This window comes from Fistularia commersonii, chromosome 3 (genome assembly GCF_037954325.1).
Source record: "Fistularia commersonii isolate RoL2024-O1a breed Wild chromosome 3, RoL_Fcom_v1.0, whole genome shotgun sequence".
Classification (NCBI taxonomy): Eukaryota; Metazoa; Chordata; class Actinopteri; order Syngnathiformes; family Fistulariidae; genus Fistularia; species Fistularia commersonii.
In genome coordinates, this window is record NC_141286.1 from 2374274 (window position 1) to 2395883 (window position 21610).

At 36.9% G+C, this 21610-nt stretch overlaps 1 protein-coding gene across 1 annotated transcript in view; it reads right to left on the reverse strand.

Annotated features, from left to right (window-relative positions):
• The window catches only part of fat3a (FAT atypical cadherin 3a), a 206365-nt gene that overhangs the window by 20178 nt on the left and 164577 nt on the right, over window positions 1-21610 (reverse strand). The window contains exons 18-27 of the mRNA XM_086141306.1: window positions 20698-20912; window positions 17156-17293; window positions 14140-14283; window positions 13127-13324; window positions 9736-10537; window positions 7474-7608; window positions 7229-7383; window positions 6839-7081; window positions 5107-5353; window positions 2453-2606 (exon numbers count right to left, since the gene is read on the reverse strand). Of these exons, the coding sequence (XP_085997432.1) occupies window positions 2453-2606; window positions 5107-5353; window positions 6839-7081; window positions 7229-7383; window positions 7474-7608; window positions 9736-10537; window positions 13127-13324; window positions 14140-14283; window positions 17156-17293; window positions 20698-20912 (2431 nt within the window). The remainder of the gene's footprint in view (window positions 1-2452; window positions 2607-5106; window positions 5354-6838; window positions 7082-7228; window positions 7384-7473; window positions 7609-9735; window positions 10538-13126; window positions 13325-14139; window positions 14284-17155; window positions 17294-20697; window positions 20913-21610) is intronic.

Here is a 21610-nt window from a genome sequence, read left to right on the forward strand (position 1 = left end):
AAATTTATATCTGTGTCTGGTTTTCCACATGCGGTCACACACACAGAACACTGCAGACCTCCAGTGGCTTCTTCAGACAGATCGGATAATTATGATAAAAAGTTATTTAACTGCAAACTTTGTTGCATCGCTTCCTTTTTTCACAAGGGAACCCCGATGTGAAAGGTTTCTTCTGGCCGGTGGGCATTTCACGACGGAAACTACGCTTCTAATTTCATGGTTTTGACGCTTTGTAAAACCTCTTCCTGAGGTTGATGTTTTTTTTTGGGGGGGGAATCCGGAAAATCACGGAAATCCGAATTCGATGTGGAAAGCTGGTTCACAAGGAAGTGAGTCATCAAAAAGATAATGAATGAATCAATAAATAAATTGACAAATATATAAACGAGTGAAATAAAACAACAACACAAAAGAGTTACAAAAGGTACCCCTAGTGATAGGAGACACTCTTAATTGGAAGTTATGCAATAAGATAAAATAAAGTAAAATAAAAAATAAAATAAAATAAAATAAAATAAAATAAAATAAAATAAAATAAAATAAAATAAAATAAAATTAAATTAAATTGAATAAAAGGTATGTAAAGTCAAACCAGATGCTCTGTTGTAATAAAGAAACTATGATGACCAGTTATTGGCTGCTTGTAATGCAAGTATAGTTGTATTTCAGTGATACATAATTTAGTTCATATTGCGCCTCAAAGGTCTTCAGTATTTTGCTGTGATCCCCCATACAGAACAAAGAAGATTATGATGCATTTTTAACGTTTCTCCAGATTAATGTGATTAATTGCTTTGTATTTAATCCTTGCATGAAAGCAATATGTGGAAAAGTATATGTAAAATGTAAACTATTAAAGGTCCCGAGCTTGATCATTCACAAAGATGATACAATGCTGCCACCATGTGACCATCAACTGCAAGAGAAGTCCCTTATATCCCTTATTTATAATTTAAGATTGATTTTCATAGCAGCCTTGTTCAGGATTACAAACTCACGACACGCTAGAAATGAGGCAAGATTATTAGCATGCATATATTTCAGCTGTTAACTAAAGCTCTGTGGCACTGGAAGATCTTTCATAGATTTCTTCTGTTAAATTTTAAATTATATATATGTGAAAAAAATATATATATATATAAATAAATAAATATATGTAAATACATATAGGTAAAATAAAATTTGAAAAAAAAAATGTATATATATATATTTATATATATAAATCCCTTTTTTTTCCCAAAACCTGTTATTAAAGTTTCAATATGATTAATTTAGTTGGTGACGTGCAAGACACAATAATCGATCAAAAATCAAAAATTTGGTACAAATCTAAAAAAGCGAGATGTAAGATTAAAGAGACCCATTCAAACTGGATGACTTAGAATTATAACAGATGGAATTTTTAATGCAACGTAAAAATGATTGTGAAGTCACCAAGTGGAGAGTTTTTGATATGAATTAAATTGTTGTTCACACTGGAGTTTTTTTGTCTATTTAATTAATTACTTGTCTAAACATAAGAAAAATTAAGAGTAATACAATATTTAATACGATCCTGTATAATTGAAGAAAATGCACTGGATAAATATTTATTGATACGCTTCTGCTTTCTGCCTCCTTTTTGAAACATTATTTGTGAAATTAAAGGTTAGTGTGTAAACACAAAAATTAAAGCTGCATTTTTATCAATAACCAATTGTAATACTGGTACCACCACTACCACTACTACTAGTAATAACACTACTACCACTACCAGTAGTAGTTAAATGCACAGTATGTGGAATTTGACTTTTTTTTTTTTGATACTATGACCAAGGTTGAAATATTACTCACTATTACTCACTCAAATATTACTGATATTTTAATACTCTCCTCAAAGTAGCACACCTTTATTTTCATAAATATATATTCAGATTTATACTTTAAAGGCTTCAAAAACACATCAAATTCATAGTATAAGTGGTGCAATAATATGATTAAACAATCAGTGTCTCTAAAATTGTCTGCGAACGGTTAAATAATAACGTTAATTAGCTCATATATGTCAATGTTAGATATAAAAAAAAAAACAAAACATATTTTGTTGTGACAATTCTGTACTTGCACTGAAATAATATATTCAATAAATAACTTATTTGCTATTGGGTTGAAATAGGTTTTTTCCACTAATTACACCAAAATTACAGGACTGTCTCACAAAATTAGAATTTCTTTATCTTCTGTTATGCAATGAAAAAAAAACAAAACCAAAAACTTTTTCATGATATTCTAATATTTAGAGATAGGATTTTTGAGTTTTCTTAAGATGCAAGCCAGGCTTGCAATATTTCGGTTAATTTGTAATGAATCCAGAATGTATGACATTTTTGTTTTTGTGATTGCATTACAATATGCTTATCTACAATATTCACTCATTTTTTTGTTTTGCTTGTTTGTTTTGAAACTGACTTACGTCAAGCCCTTGAATCCCCTCCTGCAGCTGCAGAGGAAGGCGTTGCCGATGGCTTTACAAACGCCGCTGTTCTGACACGGGTTGGGAACGCACGCCGTTATCTCCATCTCGCAGCGACCCCCGGTGTACTGGGGATTGCAGCTGCACGAGAAACCTAGCGGACGGAAGGGACGTAGAATCATGAAAGAGTCTGCACAGAATATACTGAAATACATGCAAGTATGTTTAACTCACACACAGATTCAAAATGCTAATTGAAATTTGTGAGTTGTACCGTAAGAAAATGCTAAAAATTTGGTTTGAATCTTCGTGCGAAGCATATGTGTGTGTTTTTTAAGCATGCTTTGCTTTTCGATTAAAAATAAATCACTGTTTTAAGTCATTTCACTGAGCGGAGATACTGGGACGGACACAAGATGCTCAAATTTGGGATTTACAACACATTTTATGATACACTTATGAAAACTTCTTTTGGGGAGGAGTTCATTCTCTCTGTTTTGACTTCTTCAACTATGGTGCCTCTCGACTAAACTATTAACAATATTTAAAATATCAAACTCTGGCTAAAACTATTTTGTAATCATTTGGCAACGTTGCCAATTTAGAAGGATGTATATATGTATCTATATCTATATAGATATAATATATATATATAAACACATACATATGTATAAAAAAATCTCACCTGCTTACTGTAAATTGTAATCATTTAAACTGTAATAATTTAACTGTATATATGTTCATAACTTTGCAATATTTCATAACAGCTACATGTCCAATATTTTTTCATACTCTTGTGCACTCCTTATCTTTCACTTGTTACTTAAAACACTTTATAGTTTTCACTTGTTACTTAAGACACTTTAGTTTATTTGTAATTCTTATTCTCCCTTTTTCTCTTATTTTTTTACTGTTTATACAATTTTCTACTATTATTTATTATTGTTATATTTTAGTGTGTTTGTGAGCGCAACTGTGGGACAACGGATGCAAATTAGCCCATGGCTGCAATCCGGAGTGTTTACATGCATGTCTCATGCGTGTTCATTAACATGCCCTGTCCCAATCAAATAAATAATTTTTTTTTTTTTTTTTGTTTTCTGCTGAGGTTGAAGCGTTTTTTTTTTTTTTTTCTAATTTTAAGATTTAATTTTTTTTTTTTTTTTAAGATTTACATCAATCATTGTTGCTGATACAGTAATTTGCATGAACCTCTTTTCCATAATGGAAAGCCATTTATAGTATATACAGGACTGTCTCAGAAAATTAGAATATACAAAATATACAAAAAACAAAAATGATTATATTTCATGATATTCTAATATTTTGAGATAGGATTTTTGAGTTTTCTTAAGATGTAAGCCATAATCAGCAATATTAAAATAATAAAAGGCTTGCAGTTGATTTGTGATGAATCCAGAATGTATGACATTTTTTGTTTTTGTAATTGCATTACAGAAGATAAAGAACTTTATCACAATATTCCAATTTTCTGAGACAGTCCTATATGTCATTTATAATTGTTTGGATATTTTATCTCTAATTTCAGAATTGGATTTCTTGCTGATTGTTCATAATTTCTTGCCAATTTTTGTCTTGTTTTATTCAAATTATCGGAATTTTCCGATAATTTCCTCTATATTATATCAATTATCATGATATAGTATCTGCAGAAGTTTTCTTGACAATTTGAATATAATTATTTTGTTTCGCTGTTTATTCTAATTTCTTTTGTTATACATTATCAATCAGTACTTTTATACCAAGAACCAAAAAAAAATGTGTGAATATGAGAAATGCCTCACCCCCCCCAAACAAAAATATTGATAATGATAATAACCAAAAACAAAATGATGTTGCTTGTGAGCAAACATCTAATTTAAGTCATATGTGTTTTCTTTCCTTGTATATTTGCTACATGCTTTTGAACTCACAAAGTGACCTTGAAAACACCTGTACATTTTTTTAATAACATTATTTCCATAAGGGAGCGGCATATATATATATTTTTTTTTTTTGCAGAAAATCTTTCAGGCATTTCTCACATTAACATTTTCTTAAACAAGAATTTTCTAAATATGTTATTAATATTAACAAATTCTCATAATCCTGTTCTCAAACAGCAAAACTTTTGTATTATAAATGCAGAGACAGTCGGAGACAGTCCTGTATATATATACTGCTCAAAAAAATAAAGGGAACACTTGAACAACACAATGTAACTCCAAGTCAATCCCACTTGTGTGAAATCATAGTGTCCACTCAGGAAGCAACGCAGATTCATGTTGACTTGTTTTAAGGACATTACATCAAAGTTGGATCAGCCTGGAGTTTGTTTTTACACTTTAATTTTGAGTGTGATTCCTCATCCAGACCTCCATGGGTTGATACAATTGATTTCCATTGATCATTTTTGTGTGATTTTGTTGTCAGCACATTCAACTGTGTAAAGAGCAAAGTATTTCATAAGAATATTTCATTCATTTAGATCTAGGATGTGTGTTTTAAGTGTTCCCTTTATTTTTTTGAGCAGTGTATATACATACATATTTTTTTTTTTTTTTTTACTGTTATCTGATTTGTAACGTCTCCCATCATGACAAACCGACGCTTAAACTCTCGAGGATGAACTTCCTGCTCTTCCATCGACTCACCACCGGACGGCAGGCTAATGCAGGAGGCTCCGTTGCGGCACGGCTGCTGCAAGCAGGCATCGGGGTAAAGGATGCATCCCAGCTTCAGCTCCGTCAGACCCACCACCTCGGCGTAGCGCGAGCGCTTGTTTTGCAGCGGCAGCTCGTTGTTGTTCAGGGTTACCGAATCCAAGCAGCCCTGGAAACCCTCCAGCACCCTCGGGTCCTTCTGGGACTCCATGAGGCCGCCTGAGGTGGGATGCTGCACCTGCGGGACCGAGAGGCGAAAGGGTCGGTCTTCCAGGCGTCCCGGTTCGACGGAGAGGCACAAAAATAAACAATTTCGCTTATTTATATGTATATTGTGGGCGGCAAATCAAACCTTCTCCATCCAACCCTGTTCTCTGGATCCTCCTCTCTCACATCGACTAACTTCATATCATCGAGACCTCCAATTCCAGCAATATATCAATGTATCAGTAATATATCTATCAATATATTTACTATTTCATCAAACAGTAAGATTAAAAAAAAACTGTCTTTCAATAAAAGGGAGGGAACAGGTTAAATATGTGATGTATAATTTCATACATTTATGAAACGGATTCGCTAAACCTTTGCTCGCTCTCGGAAAAATTGAGAATAATACACATCATTTGTAATTTCTCTTTAATTAAGTTTGTGATGCATTTTGAATTTTTTTTAAATAACGATAAAGGTGTTCCAGATTTTCAAGGTTACTTGGCAGGAAACTAACAAACGCTGAGATGCTTTTAATGTCAAGCACTCGGGTGACATTTTAAGTTTTCATTCAAATGAACACTCACATTTTTATGTCACCTGTGCAGAATTAAGGATTGCAAAATTACTATTTCATGAACAAGGACATACTGAACAATTCCTACATCAGCACCAGCTTATTATCCATATCAGGGCTTGAAAAAATAATAATGACGTGATTGTGTTTGGGAAAGAAAGACCGCATGAACGCTTGCCTTTTTCGTGGACGAAAAATAAAGGCTGGAAAAAAACAAACCAAAACACAAAAAAGGAGCAAAAAAATGTATCAAAAGTGTCGACCGCTCCGCCGACATTAAAGTTTAATTCTAAAAAAATTAATCTTGCATTGTTAATGCATTCATGGGATAGAATGTTCTTTTTTCTTCTTCAATAAAATGATTTTTCGATTCATAGAAACTGTTGTTCGTACTTCGTCTTGACAACCCAGAGAACCGTTTGAGGCGACTGGGTTCATCCGGCAATAAATCCAGAAATTTTTTTTTGGAAAAGATCAGAACTCGAATGATTATAAGATTTCTCGTGTTTTATTTGCACAGTTGTTTTATTTTACTTCACACACTGTATTTTGGACACGCGTCCGTCAGCTCGCCAACGCTGCAAGTAAAACTTCTGGTGAGATCGAAGCCTAAACCTCCGATTATTCGATGAGACTGCGATCGTCGGCGCTAAACATACAGAACACATAATAAAAGGATACATTTTTGTGAAGAGTAAAAGTGGTGTTATCCTGACAACTAAATACTAAATGAGAAAACGTTTACCTTCCATTCAGGACAAGGATAAGCTATGATATCGCTATTATCGTGGAGCGTATTTTTCAACCAAATGTCTTGATTTAAATCAATTTCTTTGTCAATTCCTTACTCATTTTGAGATTTTTCTCATTCTCATTGCTGTTTGTAACAACCGATCCGATTGAAGAGGCACAATATTAGGTCAGGGTCCGACTAACCATCGCTCCGAAGTAGACGGTCCCGTCCGGCGCGAGCGGCTGGACGAATCGTGTTCCTCGCCGTCTCTCCACGTAGCCGTCGTCCACGGCCAGACTGCTAAAGTTGCGGTTCAGCTCCAGAGCCACCGTGTGCCAGTTCCCGTCGTTGATCCGACGGCCCGAGATGCCCAGCATGTCAGGGCCGTCGCCGCCTCCGCCGCCGAGTCCGCAAGCGAGCTGGAACCACAACTTCCCCTCGTCCAGCTGCAGAAAATACAAAAACACACACGTGGGCGCCGCCAAAACACACCGGGAGGGAAACTATTTAAGGACAGTCGTATCGGTACGTGAACAAGGGAAACAATGAGATAGAGAAAGTGTGTGTGTGTGTGTGTGTGTGTGTGTGTGTACCTTGAGCACGGTGCAAGGCTCGCTGTGTGTGTACATAATGATTCCTCGGCTCTGCAGAGTTCTGATCCTGAGGCTGAGCTTCAGTTCCGTCTGCAGTCGCTCTGACAGCTGGTACTTAATGTAGCTGTTACCTGAGAAACTCAAAGACGAATGGCCTGTGTGTACACACACACACACACACACACATATCAATTTAACCTGGAATGAGGAATTGTGTTTTTTTTCTCACACACACACACACCCACCTGCACACTCCCCCAGCTTCCCCGGGGGACACTGGCATGCATATCGGCCCCTGGAGGCCTCCATAGAAACACACTGCATGTCTGCTGGACAAGGCTGGTCCTCACACTGTTCTGACTGGGCACCGCAGCTGACATCTAAACACACACACACACACACACACACGTAACTATCTACATCAAAATGGTAATCGACGCCAACATCTTTCGCATGCTAACTGATAAATATATACTTATACTTTGACGCAGCAGCTGCAAAAGTAATTCAATTGATAGGTCGCATTTGCGCAACAACGTTTAAGAAATATTATGTTAAATAGCTACAGTGGATTAAAAAAAAAAATCAATAAGTTCATCAACAAGCGCGGTGCGAATTGAAATTGTTTTATTACGCTGTGGTGTTGATGAGGTTTGAGATCACATTGTTCTCATTTTGCATCTTATTTTCTGTCATTTTTAAAAGCGCTTTATCACTTGTCAATGTGTTTTTACGTGTGATTGATCTTTAAATGAATTGTCGGTCTGCCGTCGCCTGAAATTAAAATATGTCACGGCCATGAATGACACATTAATCCTTTTTTTCACAAAACAATAAAGTTCATTTCCAACTATGTGTAGGCACACTTGAATTTTTAAAAATAATTCCTTTCCAAATTTTTCAGATGGCAACTCCAGCTTGGTTTGACATGGTTATAAAAATATTTTTAACTTCTCTGTGTATGATAAAAAAAAAAAAAAAAAAAAAAAAAAGGAAAAAGAAAAGCACAAAAAAATTACACATTTTTCCAGGGTTTTGAGCAATGTTGCTAAAAACATTAAGGAAAAATTCAGCTATTAGTAATTTGGTAATTTAATACAGCCAGAAATTAATCAGATTTCCTGTATGCTTCCTTTGGATGTTGGACGTCTCCTCCAGACATTCGTCCTCATGCTGGAGACACATTGATTTTATTTTCATTGTGTATCTGACATGACATTTTTGAAGCCCGTGTTTGTGTGATGAAATCCAAAACAGAAATCAGAGTATTGTGATCCTCTCTCTTCTTCCAGAGCGGCAAAGGAAAGCTGTTTGCACACACTGAACCCGTTTCATACCACACAATTATATTACCGCATGGCAAAAGGCATTTCATGGCCTTTAAACAGCATTTCATGCAAGTAAGTCGCTCTTAACCAGCATTTTACACCGAACGTGCACCTGATAAAATAAGCCACTGTCAGACTTGATGAGCAACTTCATTGATGAAACGCTCATCATCTCGTGAGACGTCATTAGGCAAGTTCTATTTGTATTGCAAAAACAGCATTTTTTAGATTTATCATGGCACTCTGGCGCACATGTGGAAATATCTGACAAACACCGACACGATGCTTTGCATTAAAATCACTTCACTGAGGAGAAAACTCTGGTGAAGCCTCGTATTTGAATATGTGGATTTTCAATTTTCAGACGTCATTTTTTTTTTTTTTGGAATCAATAAGCCACATTGCATGCTTGGGAATGGAAAAATCACACATGAATTCAATGCTTGTGGGGACCGGATGACTGTTCCTCAAATACTAGCCTCAATAAGAATGGAAAAAAACTAAATATGCAAGAGGTCACTTACCAACTTAAAAAAAAAAAAATATTAGGAAGGTATCAGAGTATTGGAAACAACAAAAAAAAGAAAAGAAAAAAAAGAAAAAAGGAAAGAGAAAAAAGAAAAGAAAAACAGGAAAGAAAAAAGAAAAAAAATAAAGGAAAAGAAAGAAAAGAGAAAAAAAGAAAAGAAAAGAAAAGAGATAGACAAAAAACAGAAAAGAAAAAGAAAGGAGAAAAAAGAAAAGGGAGAAATAAAAGAGAAAAAAGAAAATAAAAGAAAAAAGAAAATAGTGAAAAGAAAAGAAAAGAAAAGAAAGAAAAGAAAGAAGAGAAAAAAGAAAGAAAAGAGAAAAAAGAAAAGAAAAAACAGAAAAGAAAAAAAAGAAGAGAAAAAATAAAATAAAATAAAAAAGGAAGAGAAAAAAGAAAGGAAAAGAAAGTAAAGAGAAAAAAGAAAAGAAACGAAAAGAAAAGAAAAGTGAAAAAAAAGAAAAAAGAAAAGAAAGAAATAAAAGGGAAAAAAGAAAAGAAAAGAAAAGAAAAGAAAAGAAAAGAAAAGAAAAGAAAAAGGTGCAGCTTTATTTCCTTTTCTTTCCCCTGCTCGTGCATAAAGCACGGCTTTAAGAGAACGCCGGCTCGTGCGAGCTCAGACCGAGCGGCGGGAACGGGAGGCGACTCACCGGTGCACGTGCACCTCGTGGTGCGATGGAATCGCGGGGAGACGAAGCTGACGCGCGGCGTGCTGTAGGTCGCCAGGTTGTGCGAGTCCAGGACGATGCTTTGCTCGCACTGAGCTCCCCGACACTCCAGCCCCGAGCAGTTCTTGTCCAGGATGGCCGACACCCTCAGAACTTCCTCCAGCCGGCGCCGCGACGCGCTGAGCTTCTGCGTGAGATAAGCCGCCTTGTAGTACCCGCCTCCCGCCGTTTCCACGGCGACCAGCATGTCCAGCTGCTGCGTTCCTCCGACGGGTTGCAGGCTGAGCAGGTGCAACGTGTCCTGCTGCTGCGACACGGACGCCTGCTGCAGCACCTTCATCACGGTCTTCAGGTGGGACGCCACGAAGTCTTGAGGCGCCACGCTCTCGAAGCGCACCGTCACGGCCTCTCGCAGCATCTCCGGGGTCGCCTGCTCCACGTGCACGCTCACGGGCACGGGCACGGCGAAGCGACCGTCGCTCACGCTGGCGTTGAGGGAGTATCGTCCCGCGTCCAGTCCGCCCAGCGCGATGATCTTCCCGTCGCGCGGACTGATTTTAAAAAGGCTGCGATGCGCCGGGGGAGCGTGGCCAAAGGTCAGGGCGTCGTAGGGATCGGCGTCGGTGGCGTGAAGCTTTCCGATCACTCCTCCGGGGAATTCGTCCTCCATGGTGACGATATGCACCTCGAGAGGAAGAGCCACCGGCCGGTGCAAGCTCTCCTCGATCACCCTGACGGTCAGCGTGGAGGACGAAGAGAGGCGGGGCTTTCCGGAATCGGTCACCTGAGATGAAGCAAGAAAGAAAAGAAAAATACGATGTTAGATCTCTACGTGAGAGCGCAAAGACCACACATCCCCCTCCCTTTTTTTTTTTTATATTTAATTTATCTTATTTCCTGAGTTAGCAACTTGCTCCTTTCCTCTCACTCACTGTTCGTAAGTATGTAAAACCACATTCCACCACAGGGTGGCGTGAAAACAACTGGGATTAGCTTGCCGAGACGCGGTCGCAGCGTTAGCTCAGTAATGACGCTAGTAATGTGGCTAATGTCTGTGTTACAGGTAAAGATTTATAACGACACGTAAATAGGTAGAAACGAGCGCAAGAGTCCCGGTGAAGCGAGTGAACGGCCGTTTAACTTGTAGGGTTGAGGTCGACAGTAGCTCGGGTAGTGCTAATAGCATGCGATCGCTAGCCGCTAGCTAACTGTAGCCTCGTGGCGGGACTGCTGTGTGTTGGAGCCGAGTGTCGGTTTGGAGTGTGTGTAAATGTACCTGTACGGAGGGGAAATGGGAGCAATCGCTATACCGGTTTTGTAAATAAGGAAAACTGTGATTAGTTTGCCGAGACGCGGTCACAGCATTAGTTCGGCGCCGTGTCGGCGGCAAAGAGGTCGGACGCCAGTGATGTGGCTAATGTCTGCGTTACAGCGACAATAAAACCCGCAAAACCTACACACTGAATCATCATCATTCACGTGTGGAACATCTATTCTCTGCTGATGCCAGGAAGCATCCTGAGCAGACGCCCGAGTCGCCTCGTCTGACTCCTGCGGCAGCAGCTCTACTCCGAGCTCCTCCAGATGACCCGACTCTTCACCCTCGCTCTAAGGGAGAGTCCGGCCAACCTGCCGAGGAAACTCTTTTCGTCCGCTTGTATCCGTGATCCTGTTAAGGTTAGGGTTAGTAGATCGACCGGTAAATCAAGAGCTTCGCCTTCTGGTTTCACCACGACAGAGTCGCCCCGATCTACCCTTCGACCTCCAGCTCCATCCTTCCCTCACTGGTGAACAAGAGATGCTTGAACTCCTCCACTCCTAGCAGGACCTCTTCCCCGACCCGGAGTGGCCGTTCCACCGGTGTCCGGTTGAGCACCGTGGTCTCGGATTCGGAGGTGCCGATCCTCATCCCGGCTTCGAACCCCGATGAACCCGACAGAACCGCATCATCTGCAAAAAGAGACTCGATCCTGCGGCCACCGAACCGGATCCCCTCCACGGCCCGGCTGCGCCTAGAAACTCTGTCTGTAAAAGTCATGGACAGAGTCGGTGACAAAGGGCAGTCCTGGCGGAGTCCGACTCTCACCAGAAACGGGTCCGACTTACAACCGGCAATGAGGACCAAGGACCAAGATCTGACTGCCCAGTTGAGGGTTCAGTGCCCGCGGGACACGGTGGACTGCCTTCTCCAGATCCCCAAAACTAGACTAGTTGGGCTAACTAGCCGGACCCTGCCGAGCGTCTAGAGCCGGTCCATTTAACCCTGGTGCGATCTTAACTTTGTGTTTACTCCCCTTGTCCTACGGGTCAAAAGTGACCCATAAGACAATCTTTGTACCCCAGTGGTGTGCAGCCCACATGGAAACATAAACAAAAAAGAAGTATCACTTTTTCTAACTATGGGGTCTCTTTAGGAAAAGTCATAAAATTTCAAGTTGGAAAAAAAATAGGTTAAGGTGTTTTTTTCTGCAGCTAAACACGGTAGTGGGTCACTTTTGACCCGCAAGACAACACAAGGGTTAAACACTGCGATGCAGATACATAACTGTTGTCCTTTCTTTGAATGTGAGAAACTCAGAGACAATACCATTAATCTGCCAGCTGAGTTTTTCGCTGAATTCAAGAATCCGTACAACTTATATTCTCTTAGCCTAATGAAAATCCTCTTTTCAGATAAAAGCGACAGATAACGGCCGTCCTCAGAAGGCTTCCACGGCACGTCTGCACATCCAGTGGATCCGGCGACCTCCTCTTTGACGAGCCTTTCTACAAAGTACGACGGGGTTCGGTAGCCTTTACTCATGGAGTTTAGGGTCACGGGTAATCACATGTCTTCTCCAGATCCACAAGACACGTAGACTAGTTGGGCAAACTCCCACATTGAGATTGTAAAAGTCAAAGTCTGGTCGAAAATGACTTGTTACTCTGTGAGTTGCTGTAACTCCCAGTTTCGACCAACAAAGCAGAAGAATCCCCAAAGCCACGTGATTAATACGACTGAAGGTGTTTCTTGTAACATTTTGGGATTTGTTGTCGGGTTCTGAATATTTCCACTGGAAAAAAAAAAAAACTTGTAACAACAGGTTTATTTTGCAGCTGTAAACCCAAGAGAAAAAAATCCCGACTTAGAAAACGGCTTACAGGATTTCATTACAAGCCGCAGGGCTTTTTTGAATTATAAATTGTTCCTAAATTTTACATCCTTTTTGGTGCTTCCTTTTGCATAAATGTCTTACTTCCACTACACATACAACTTTTTTTAAAAATGTATTTTCTTTTTATTTAGAATGATGCTAGACTTTGACTTGTTTTAGGCCATTATTTTAATAACAATCCCAAGACAACAAGTTCGATGTTACTTTTCACGCGATACCTGTATTTGAATGACGTATTCGGTCTCCAGGTCCCTCCTGAACACTTGATTGGCCGCCAGCGTTCCATCTCTCTCCAGCAGAAACTCTCCTCCTTCATTCCCTGCCAGGATGCGGAACTCGAAAGGCGGTCCGTTGTGCGAAGAGTCTTGGTCGACGACCGACAGCTGCACGATGCTGGTGCCGATTGGCTTGTTTTCCTGGAAGGCGGGACGTAAACTTTAAAATGTCTCTGACTCGTGTAACTGGTGAAGTTACATGAGTAACTTCTGCATCGTTTGGCCTGTGCGGGGATTTCGGCGCTCGCAGTCGTCAACTTGTGACTGTCCTGACACTTCGTCATGTGATTTCTTTCTTGATATTTGAATCCCTTCATAATGAACGCCACAGGACGTCTTTCCTACCTGAGGCTTTCAGACCTTTTAATTCCTCTTCCTTCAGCTGCAGGGAATCTTCAAATCTTTGCACTTAAGACCTTGAAACACTTTATAGCCTTGACTTTGACACTTTATAGTTTTATTTGTATTTCTTTTTTTTTTTTTTTTTACTGGTTATACAATTTCCGACTAATATTTATTATTGTTATGTTTTGTTATGTTGACACTCTGGCACAACAATTTCCTTCGGGATAAATAAAGTTGTTCTTAGTCTTAGTCTTAGTCTTATTCTTATACTAATTATGTCGAAATTACGTATCCAAAAAGCAGAGTGTGATGGGAGTCGGCGTCCGAACCGAATGATTCGCAACGCCGAGTCGAGTAATTCCAATCGAGCAGCGGTAAAATTAAGGGAATGCTTCCTTAAACTGCAAGGAGACGGGGAGTAACGGTTCATTATTAATTTTGTGTGAAAATCATGTGGAATATAGCGTAGTTAATGCAGGTTCATATTTTATTTTTCCAATAAAGAAGGGTTCGGTGGACGCGCGTACGAAACTGGTTGGGTTCAGTTCCCGCGACAAGGTTAAGAACCAACGCACTAAAACATTTCTAATGAGGTTTGCGATGGTCCGCACCTGTATGACGGTGGTGAGGTTGGCCGGGGAGAACGTAGGAGGATTGTCGTTGATGTCGGAGATGTCGATGTTGACCGTCACCGTGGATGACATGGGCATGATGCCGCTGTCCAGAGCTCGTATGGACAACGTGTAGCTCGGGACCTGCGGGGAAACAAAGGAGAATATATGAAAAAAGAAAGAAAAACAAAATAAAATCTCTCTTGTGTTGCCAATCAATGAAGCACCGGAGGTGGGTGTTTACGGTTTGTCCTGAGGAGGGCGGTGGCGGACAGAGATTATCTTCACCCTGTGATCGTCCTTGATTCGTGCAGTCTTTTTTAGATTGCACAATATAAGATTATACTTTAGTTTGTAGAAAAATTGCTGCTTTGCTGCCACACAAATAGCGTTTGTTCGCCTTGTTCGTGCGGTGGTGGATCCTTCATGCACTCCTTATTGGCTCAGGGGAGTTCTGGTCTGGTCTGGTCATCATTCAAACACAAAGAAATAAATACTATAACTAACATTTGCAGTCTTTTGATAATTTGGACTTAAGTTGAATAAGTCCATGATTTGGGAAAGTGGAGGTCAAAAGGCAAGTTGAACCCTGAGTTGAGGATTTATTTAATTATGTATTTCACAGGTTTTTCCATGTGGGAACTAAGTGACAAGATAAATAATAATTTATTTTATTGATTTATTTAATTGGATTTTTTTATGGAATAAAATTTAGATAAAGACAAAATATAAGCAAATGTTACTCTACAAATTTAAGAGAAAAATGCAACCACAAAAAATAAATGGAAACTTTAGAAACAATTGAATAACAGTTTGTCAATGAGCTTATTAATATAAAGAAGACTGCCCTCTGCTGGACAAGTTGTATTAAGATACCATCTCAAATGACCAAAGCATTGATTTGGACATTTTTTTTCATTTAAAAAGAAAACTAAAATGTGACAATCTGACCTCACAATTGGCTTCTCTAAGCAAGTAAGGGGAAAGACAAAACAGAAACATTCCTTCATGATGATATAAGAGTGACAGATGCTCACTTTGCTCACTGACTGAGTCTGAGTTGTTTGGTGGAAAATCTGGTAACAAAACCAGCAAACCTTGACAAACAACAAATGACACCTCATATGTTTGGGAATTGTGGAAAACTGGTCAGTCTTTGACAAAAATTATTATCATAATAATGATAATAATAATGATAATAATAACAACAACAACAATAATGATAATAATAATAATAATAATGATAATAATAATAATGATAAGAATATTACTAATGACAATATTAATACTACTACTACTACTAATAATAATAATAATGATAATTATAATAATTATAACAACAACAACAAAAACAACAAAACAACAACAACAACAATACCAACAACAACAATAGTTATAATAAATATTATAATAATAATACAAATAATACCAAGGATTATATCGATAATAATACTAATACTACTACTACTACTACTTCTACTACTACCACTATTAATAATAATAATACTACTAATAATAATTCTAATAACAACAACAATACTACTACTACTACTACTACTACTAGTAATAATAATAATAATAATAATAATAATAATAATAATGATAATGATAATGACAATACTAATAATAATGATAATGATAATGATAATGATAATGATAATAATAATACTAATGATAATGATAATGATAATGATAATGATAATAATAATAATAATAATAATGATAATAATAATAACAACAACAACAACAACAACAATACTACTACTACTACTACTACTACTACTACTACGACTACTACTACTACTACTACTACTACTACTACTAATAATAATAATAATAATAATAATAATAATAATAATGGAGAAGTCAAGTCTTCCTACATTTGCATTCTGGAATTTGTTCTTCATTAAATTTGCGTCATCACTTACCAATGGTCTCAGTAAATCATTCTTATGAATTAAAGTTTCATATCTTTTCCAGATTGACCTGATTAATTAACATATTTGTGTTATTTTCATATAATAGGTCATCAACATGAACGTCTGGGAATTTATAATATTTGGGTCTACACACCTACTTGTTGTTTCCCTGACATACTGCAGGATGTTTTAGTGTTCCCCCACATATCTAAATAATAAAGCACTAATGAAGCACGACGGCAAGAAATGCCAACGCATCAACAAAACACTTTGCTTGAGAAATAAAGAGAAAGAAAAACGTAAACATCTGTGACCTGCTTAGCAGGAAAACACAAGAACCTGGTTGTAAATGAGGGAATATATGAAGATGCAAACAAGAATTGATAGAGTTGCATGGACACACACACACATACACACAGATGCAACCGCAAAGATAATCACACACACACACACACACACATGCACAAAGATGCAGCACAGTGTTTGATAACCCCAAACACACTTTCATCAGGCAGCAGCTTTGATCCCCCCACATGCCAACACTATGTGAGTGTGCTCAGACGGCTCATAGACCACACTCATGAATACTTTATGATAGAAATCTCAACATTTCTGAAGTTTTCAAGAAGAGCAGATAAATAGGAGACGAGGAAGAAGAAGTAGAAGAAAAAGATGAAGAAAAAAGGGTGTGTGAGGTCTTTGGGTGTGCATTTCTGTTACAAACTCTGTGTGTAGGATAGATGTGTGTTTCTCGCCGGACAATCGCTTTTATTTCTTTGGGTATTTTTTAAAAACATTTTTTTTTTTATTATTATTTCATTTGGAGGCTGAGAAAGTTGTCTCAAAAAAAGTAGAAAAAGATTAATTGGAATTTGTTGTCTGAAATGTGTGATATAATAATTCTTTAATCTTTTTTTTTTTTTTTTCTTTGAGTTTTATGAAAGGCCTCTTTACACTAGAGTTTATTTCTCATGATTTTTTTTTTAAATTCCATTTTCATTTTAAAAAATACCCCACATTTTAAATTGCCATCAACAGAATCTTGAGCCGATAATTTTTTTTTCCGTGTGTGTGTGTGTGTGTGTGTGTGTCCTCACCGTTTCACGGTCCAGTTGCTTGTTAACCTTGATGATCCCGCTAAGCGGATCAATGAAGAACTGGTTGTCTCGATCTCCGCTCACGATGGAGTAAAGGATCGCGCCATTCAGCTCACTGTCCATGTCTTCTGCTACCAGCTGTACACACACACACACACACACACACACACACGCACAACACACGCAGACGTTTGGTCATATAGATAAAAAGTGTAATGGGGCATTTCATTTTCATTAATAATTTTATAATACTTTAAATACCAGCTGTGTGTGATCAAAATATTAATTTTCGCAGTTGTTCGAAGTACTTTTTTGACTTAGAGGGTCATAAAAACAGCAATCTATCTGTGTGTGTGTATTGGTCCGTGCGCGCTCATGTGTGCGCGCACGTCTGTTTGTTTATGCCGGCTTGGAAATTACACTGATTAACTTTGCTGGTTTATTAAAGCTATTACATTTACAAAGGGCCATTAGAAAATGGATCTGGGGTATTAGTGTAAGAAAACTAATTCCCAAAAAGTCAGACATTTTAAATAATTTACGAGGGTGTGAAAATGAAGCCTCGTAAGTTAAAGGAAAGTCTTTGAACACACAAACTGATGGAATTTAAATGGAAAATGTACTGTATGAAGAGCAGAGATTAAAATGAAAGCTCGTGTGATTTTAAGATGAAAAACTGCAAAGTCCTTTTATTGTTTTTCTTGTAGACTTTATAAGTTAATCTCAAAACGCTTCCCAATTTTTAGTCACATATTCAGCAAGTTGTCTTTACGTATTTACTGTTTTTATTCATGTATGCATGAATAAAAAAGGGTGGTCAAAAATTCGTAACATCTAATCTTACAAGTTAGTTTTCTCATAGATTTACCAACTTGATGTAAATAATTTATCATAAACTTATCTTTGTTGGCGCTGGTTTGTTTTCACATTTATTTTAGATGTATTTTTCCCCCCACAGTGTAATAACTTTGTAAGTTTGTCACTTGTAAATATCTATTTTAATCATATAGATATATCTATATATAGAGAGAGATATATAGATAGAGATATATATCTCTCTCTCTATATATATAGATATATGTATTTGTGTATTTCATATAGGTTTGCTACGCTACTCTTGGAAGATTCTGTTTCTTTTCTCACAAATATACCATCTATTGCATGACATCCTTAAAAGGAAAAGCCTTTTCCTGTAAATTACAAAAGCGGGAAGTGGGTGTAATATATCCAGCGAAATGGTTGACAGAAGAATATAAATAACAAGGATTTTCTGCAACACTTCATCATCCAATTCCTTTTTATGGTTGTTAACATATTTCTCTGTATTCATTCATTTGGATTTTAAGGGAACACATTTCAACAAATTAAAAGTAGGTCTATTAAAATATATAACCTAGTTTCCCTGTACTGTATATATGACTTTATTTATGTAATCATTCGCTGAGAAATCCTGCCCTGCAGCATCTCTGCACACCGATATGGGAATGTTTACAATATATATTAAATATGTTTGTAATGTATGCAGTGCAAATTAAAACAAATAAACAAACAAAAAAAAAATGTTCTTTTTCTTTTTTTTCCCCACAAATTCATCATGAAAATGGTTGGAAATCATCTAAAAATAACACGTAAAAAACAAGAAAAACCCCCAAAATCTGAAAGATATTCAGTAAATATCAGATAGAAGCAGATCAAAATGATCAGAAAGAAAAATCACCCAAGATGAGAAGCCGTTTTTTGTTCGTGAATCAGTTATTTATAATATCTTTGTTCAATTTGAATGCTTTTGTTTAAATTCAATGCTTTTTTTTGGATGATTTAGTCATAGGACACTGTTGATATGTCTGCTGATGGCAGCTTTTTCTTATTTCTCAATAAATCCCAATCTTAACCTTAATAACACAAAGTAAAGGGCCATAAACAACAACAAAAAAAAAAAAAAAAACAGTTCATATAAATGACCATAACCAATAACAGGATTTTACAAGATTCTCTAATATATATGTCTACACGGGCGGCAACAATTGCTACACAAATGAGAGTTGTTTTTTTTTTTTTTTCTTTTATTTGCCTGTGAGGTGATGAAGTCAGATAATCTGCCAAAAGGAAGAATGTCAGGTGTATTTGTCAAGACGCAGCGTCAAAAACAAGCATCTCCATCTCACTGAGACGCTGCTTGATAAGTGAGTCTGTCTGATATTTGCTAAACCGACATCAAACACTTTCTGTTTCATGTCTTGCCTGATACTTCGCCTGCCATGATGGAAGAGTCATGTTGGTGAATGCAGACAAATACAGAGCGAGGCATCCGGAAAATAAAATAAAAAACAATTTCCAAAGCTCTCCTGGTCGTTCGTGGTGAATTTTTTTACGTGGTTGGACACATGCAACCATGCTAATTTGATTAGCGATTATTGGTGCAACAGCAAGCTGCGGTTTAAATACTGTATTTATAATACAAAAGTTTTGCTGTTTGAGAACAGTATTATGAGAATTTGTTAATATTAATAACATATTTAGAATATTCTTGTTTAAAAAAATGTTGATGTGAGAAATGACTGAAAGATTTTCTGCAAAAAAAAAAAAAAATTGCCGCTCTCTTAAGGAAATAATGTTATTAAAAAAATGTACAGGCGTTTTTAAGGTCACTTTGTGAATTGAGTTCAAAAGCATGTAGCAAATATACAAGGAAAGAAAACACATATGACTTAAATTAGATGTTTGCTGACAAGCAACATCATTTTGTTTTTGGTTATTATCATTATCAATATTTTTGTTTGGGGGGGTAAGGCATTTCTCATATTCACACATTTTTTTTGGTTCTTGGTATAAAAGTACTGATTGATAATGTATGACAAAATAAATTAGAATAAACAGCAAAATAAAATAATTATATTCAAATTGTCAAGAAAACTTCTGCAGATACTATATCATGATAATTGATATAATATAGAGGAAATTATCGGAGAATTCCGATAATTTGAATAAAACAAGACAAACATTGGTAAGAAATTATGAACAATCAGCAAGAAATCCAATTCTGAAATTAGAGATAAAATATCCAAACAATTACAAATGATATATACAGGACTGTCTCAGAAAATTAGAATATTGTGATAAAGTTCTTTATCTTCTGTAATGCAATTACAAAAACAAAAATGTCATACATTCTGGATTCATTACAGATCAACTGAAATATTGCAAGCCTTTTACTATTTTAATATTGCTGATTATTATTGCTTACATCTTAAGAAAACTCAAAAATCCTATCTCAAAATATTAGAATATCATGAAAAAGTAATTTTTGTTTTTTTTAATTGCATTACAGAAGATAAAGAACTTCATCCCAATATTCTAATTTTCTGAGACAGTCCTGTATTATCTTTAAATACTACAAAGTAAACCGCACTGAAGTAGCTTTATAAAACACAAATTGAAAATGCAGATCACGGCTGGGAAATCAAAATTCAGTTAAATTCAACGAAAACTCGAAACATGTAAAAATTCGTATCCGAAATTTCAAAGAAAAAACATCGACCAACCTGAACGACGGCCTCTCCGATGGTCGCGTCCTCAGACACCACCGCGGCGTAGCGGTCGCGGCTGAACATGGGAGCGTTGTCGTTCACGTCGGTCACGTTTATGTTGACGGTGGTGACGGCGCTCAACGGAGGCGTGCCGCCGTCACACGCTTCCACCGTCAGGAAGTAATCTCTGCCCGTCTCATAGTCCAGCGCGTTGGCAACTAAGATCGCACCTGCACAGACGCCAGGCATGTTTGCGTTTATATATTCCAATATTTCTTTGATAAAATACAAAAGGTTATAAAGGCGTCGAATAAGATGTTCTCGAAGGACTCGCGGGATTGTTTTCAGTGTCAAAAAAAATAATAAATCGCAAAATATAATCAAAGGTCTTTGAGAAATGTCCGCTGCTTATCATTTCTTGAAAATATTCTTTCATATTTTTATATTATATTGAATATTCCTTTTTTTCACTTCTAACATTATAGGAGGAAATCTGAAAAAAGGATACTTGCGCTGACATTTTGAATATTGAATCAATAGATTAATAATCTCTTGAGTATTTTTTTTTTATTTTTTTAACTATATAATTTTTTTCTGTTTAATTGAAGCTTCTTAGAGATTTTTTTTTCATTGTTAATTGCGGGGGTTGTTTTTGAATCATATATTTCTGAGTTTTCATTTACGTCTTGTTTCGTACGCATGTATTTTGCTCAAAATATTTTGAACGTAAAACATTGTCTCCCATTGTTGTGACAGGTCACAAAAAAGTTTTTTTTTTTTTCCTGAAATAATAAATATGCTTATTTTGGAGAAACATTTAAATAACAGTATTTGAATGTTTTGAGCAACAGCATTTAGCCTGCTTCAGAAAATAAAGGGAACACTAAAATATCACATTCTAGATGTGAATAAATGAAATATTCTTATG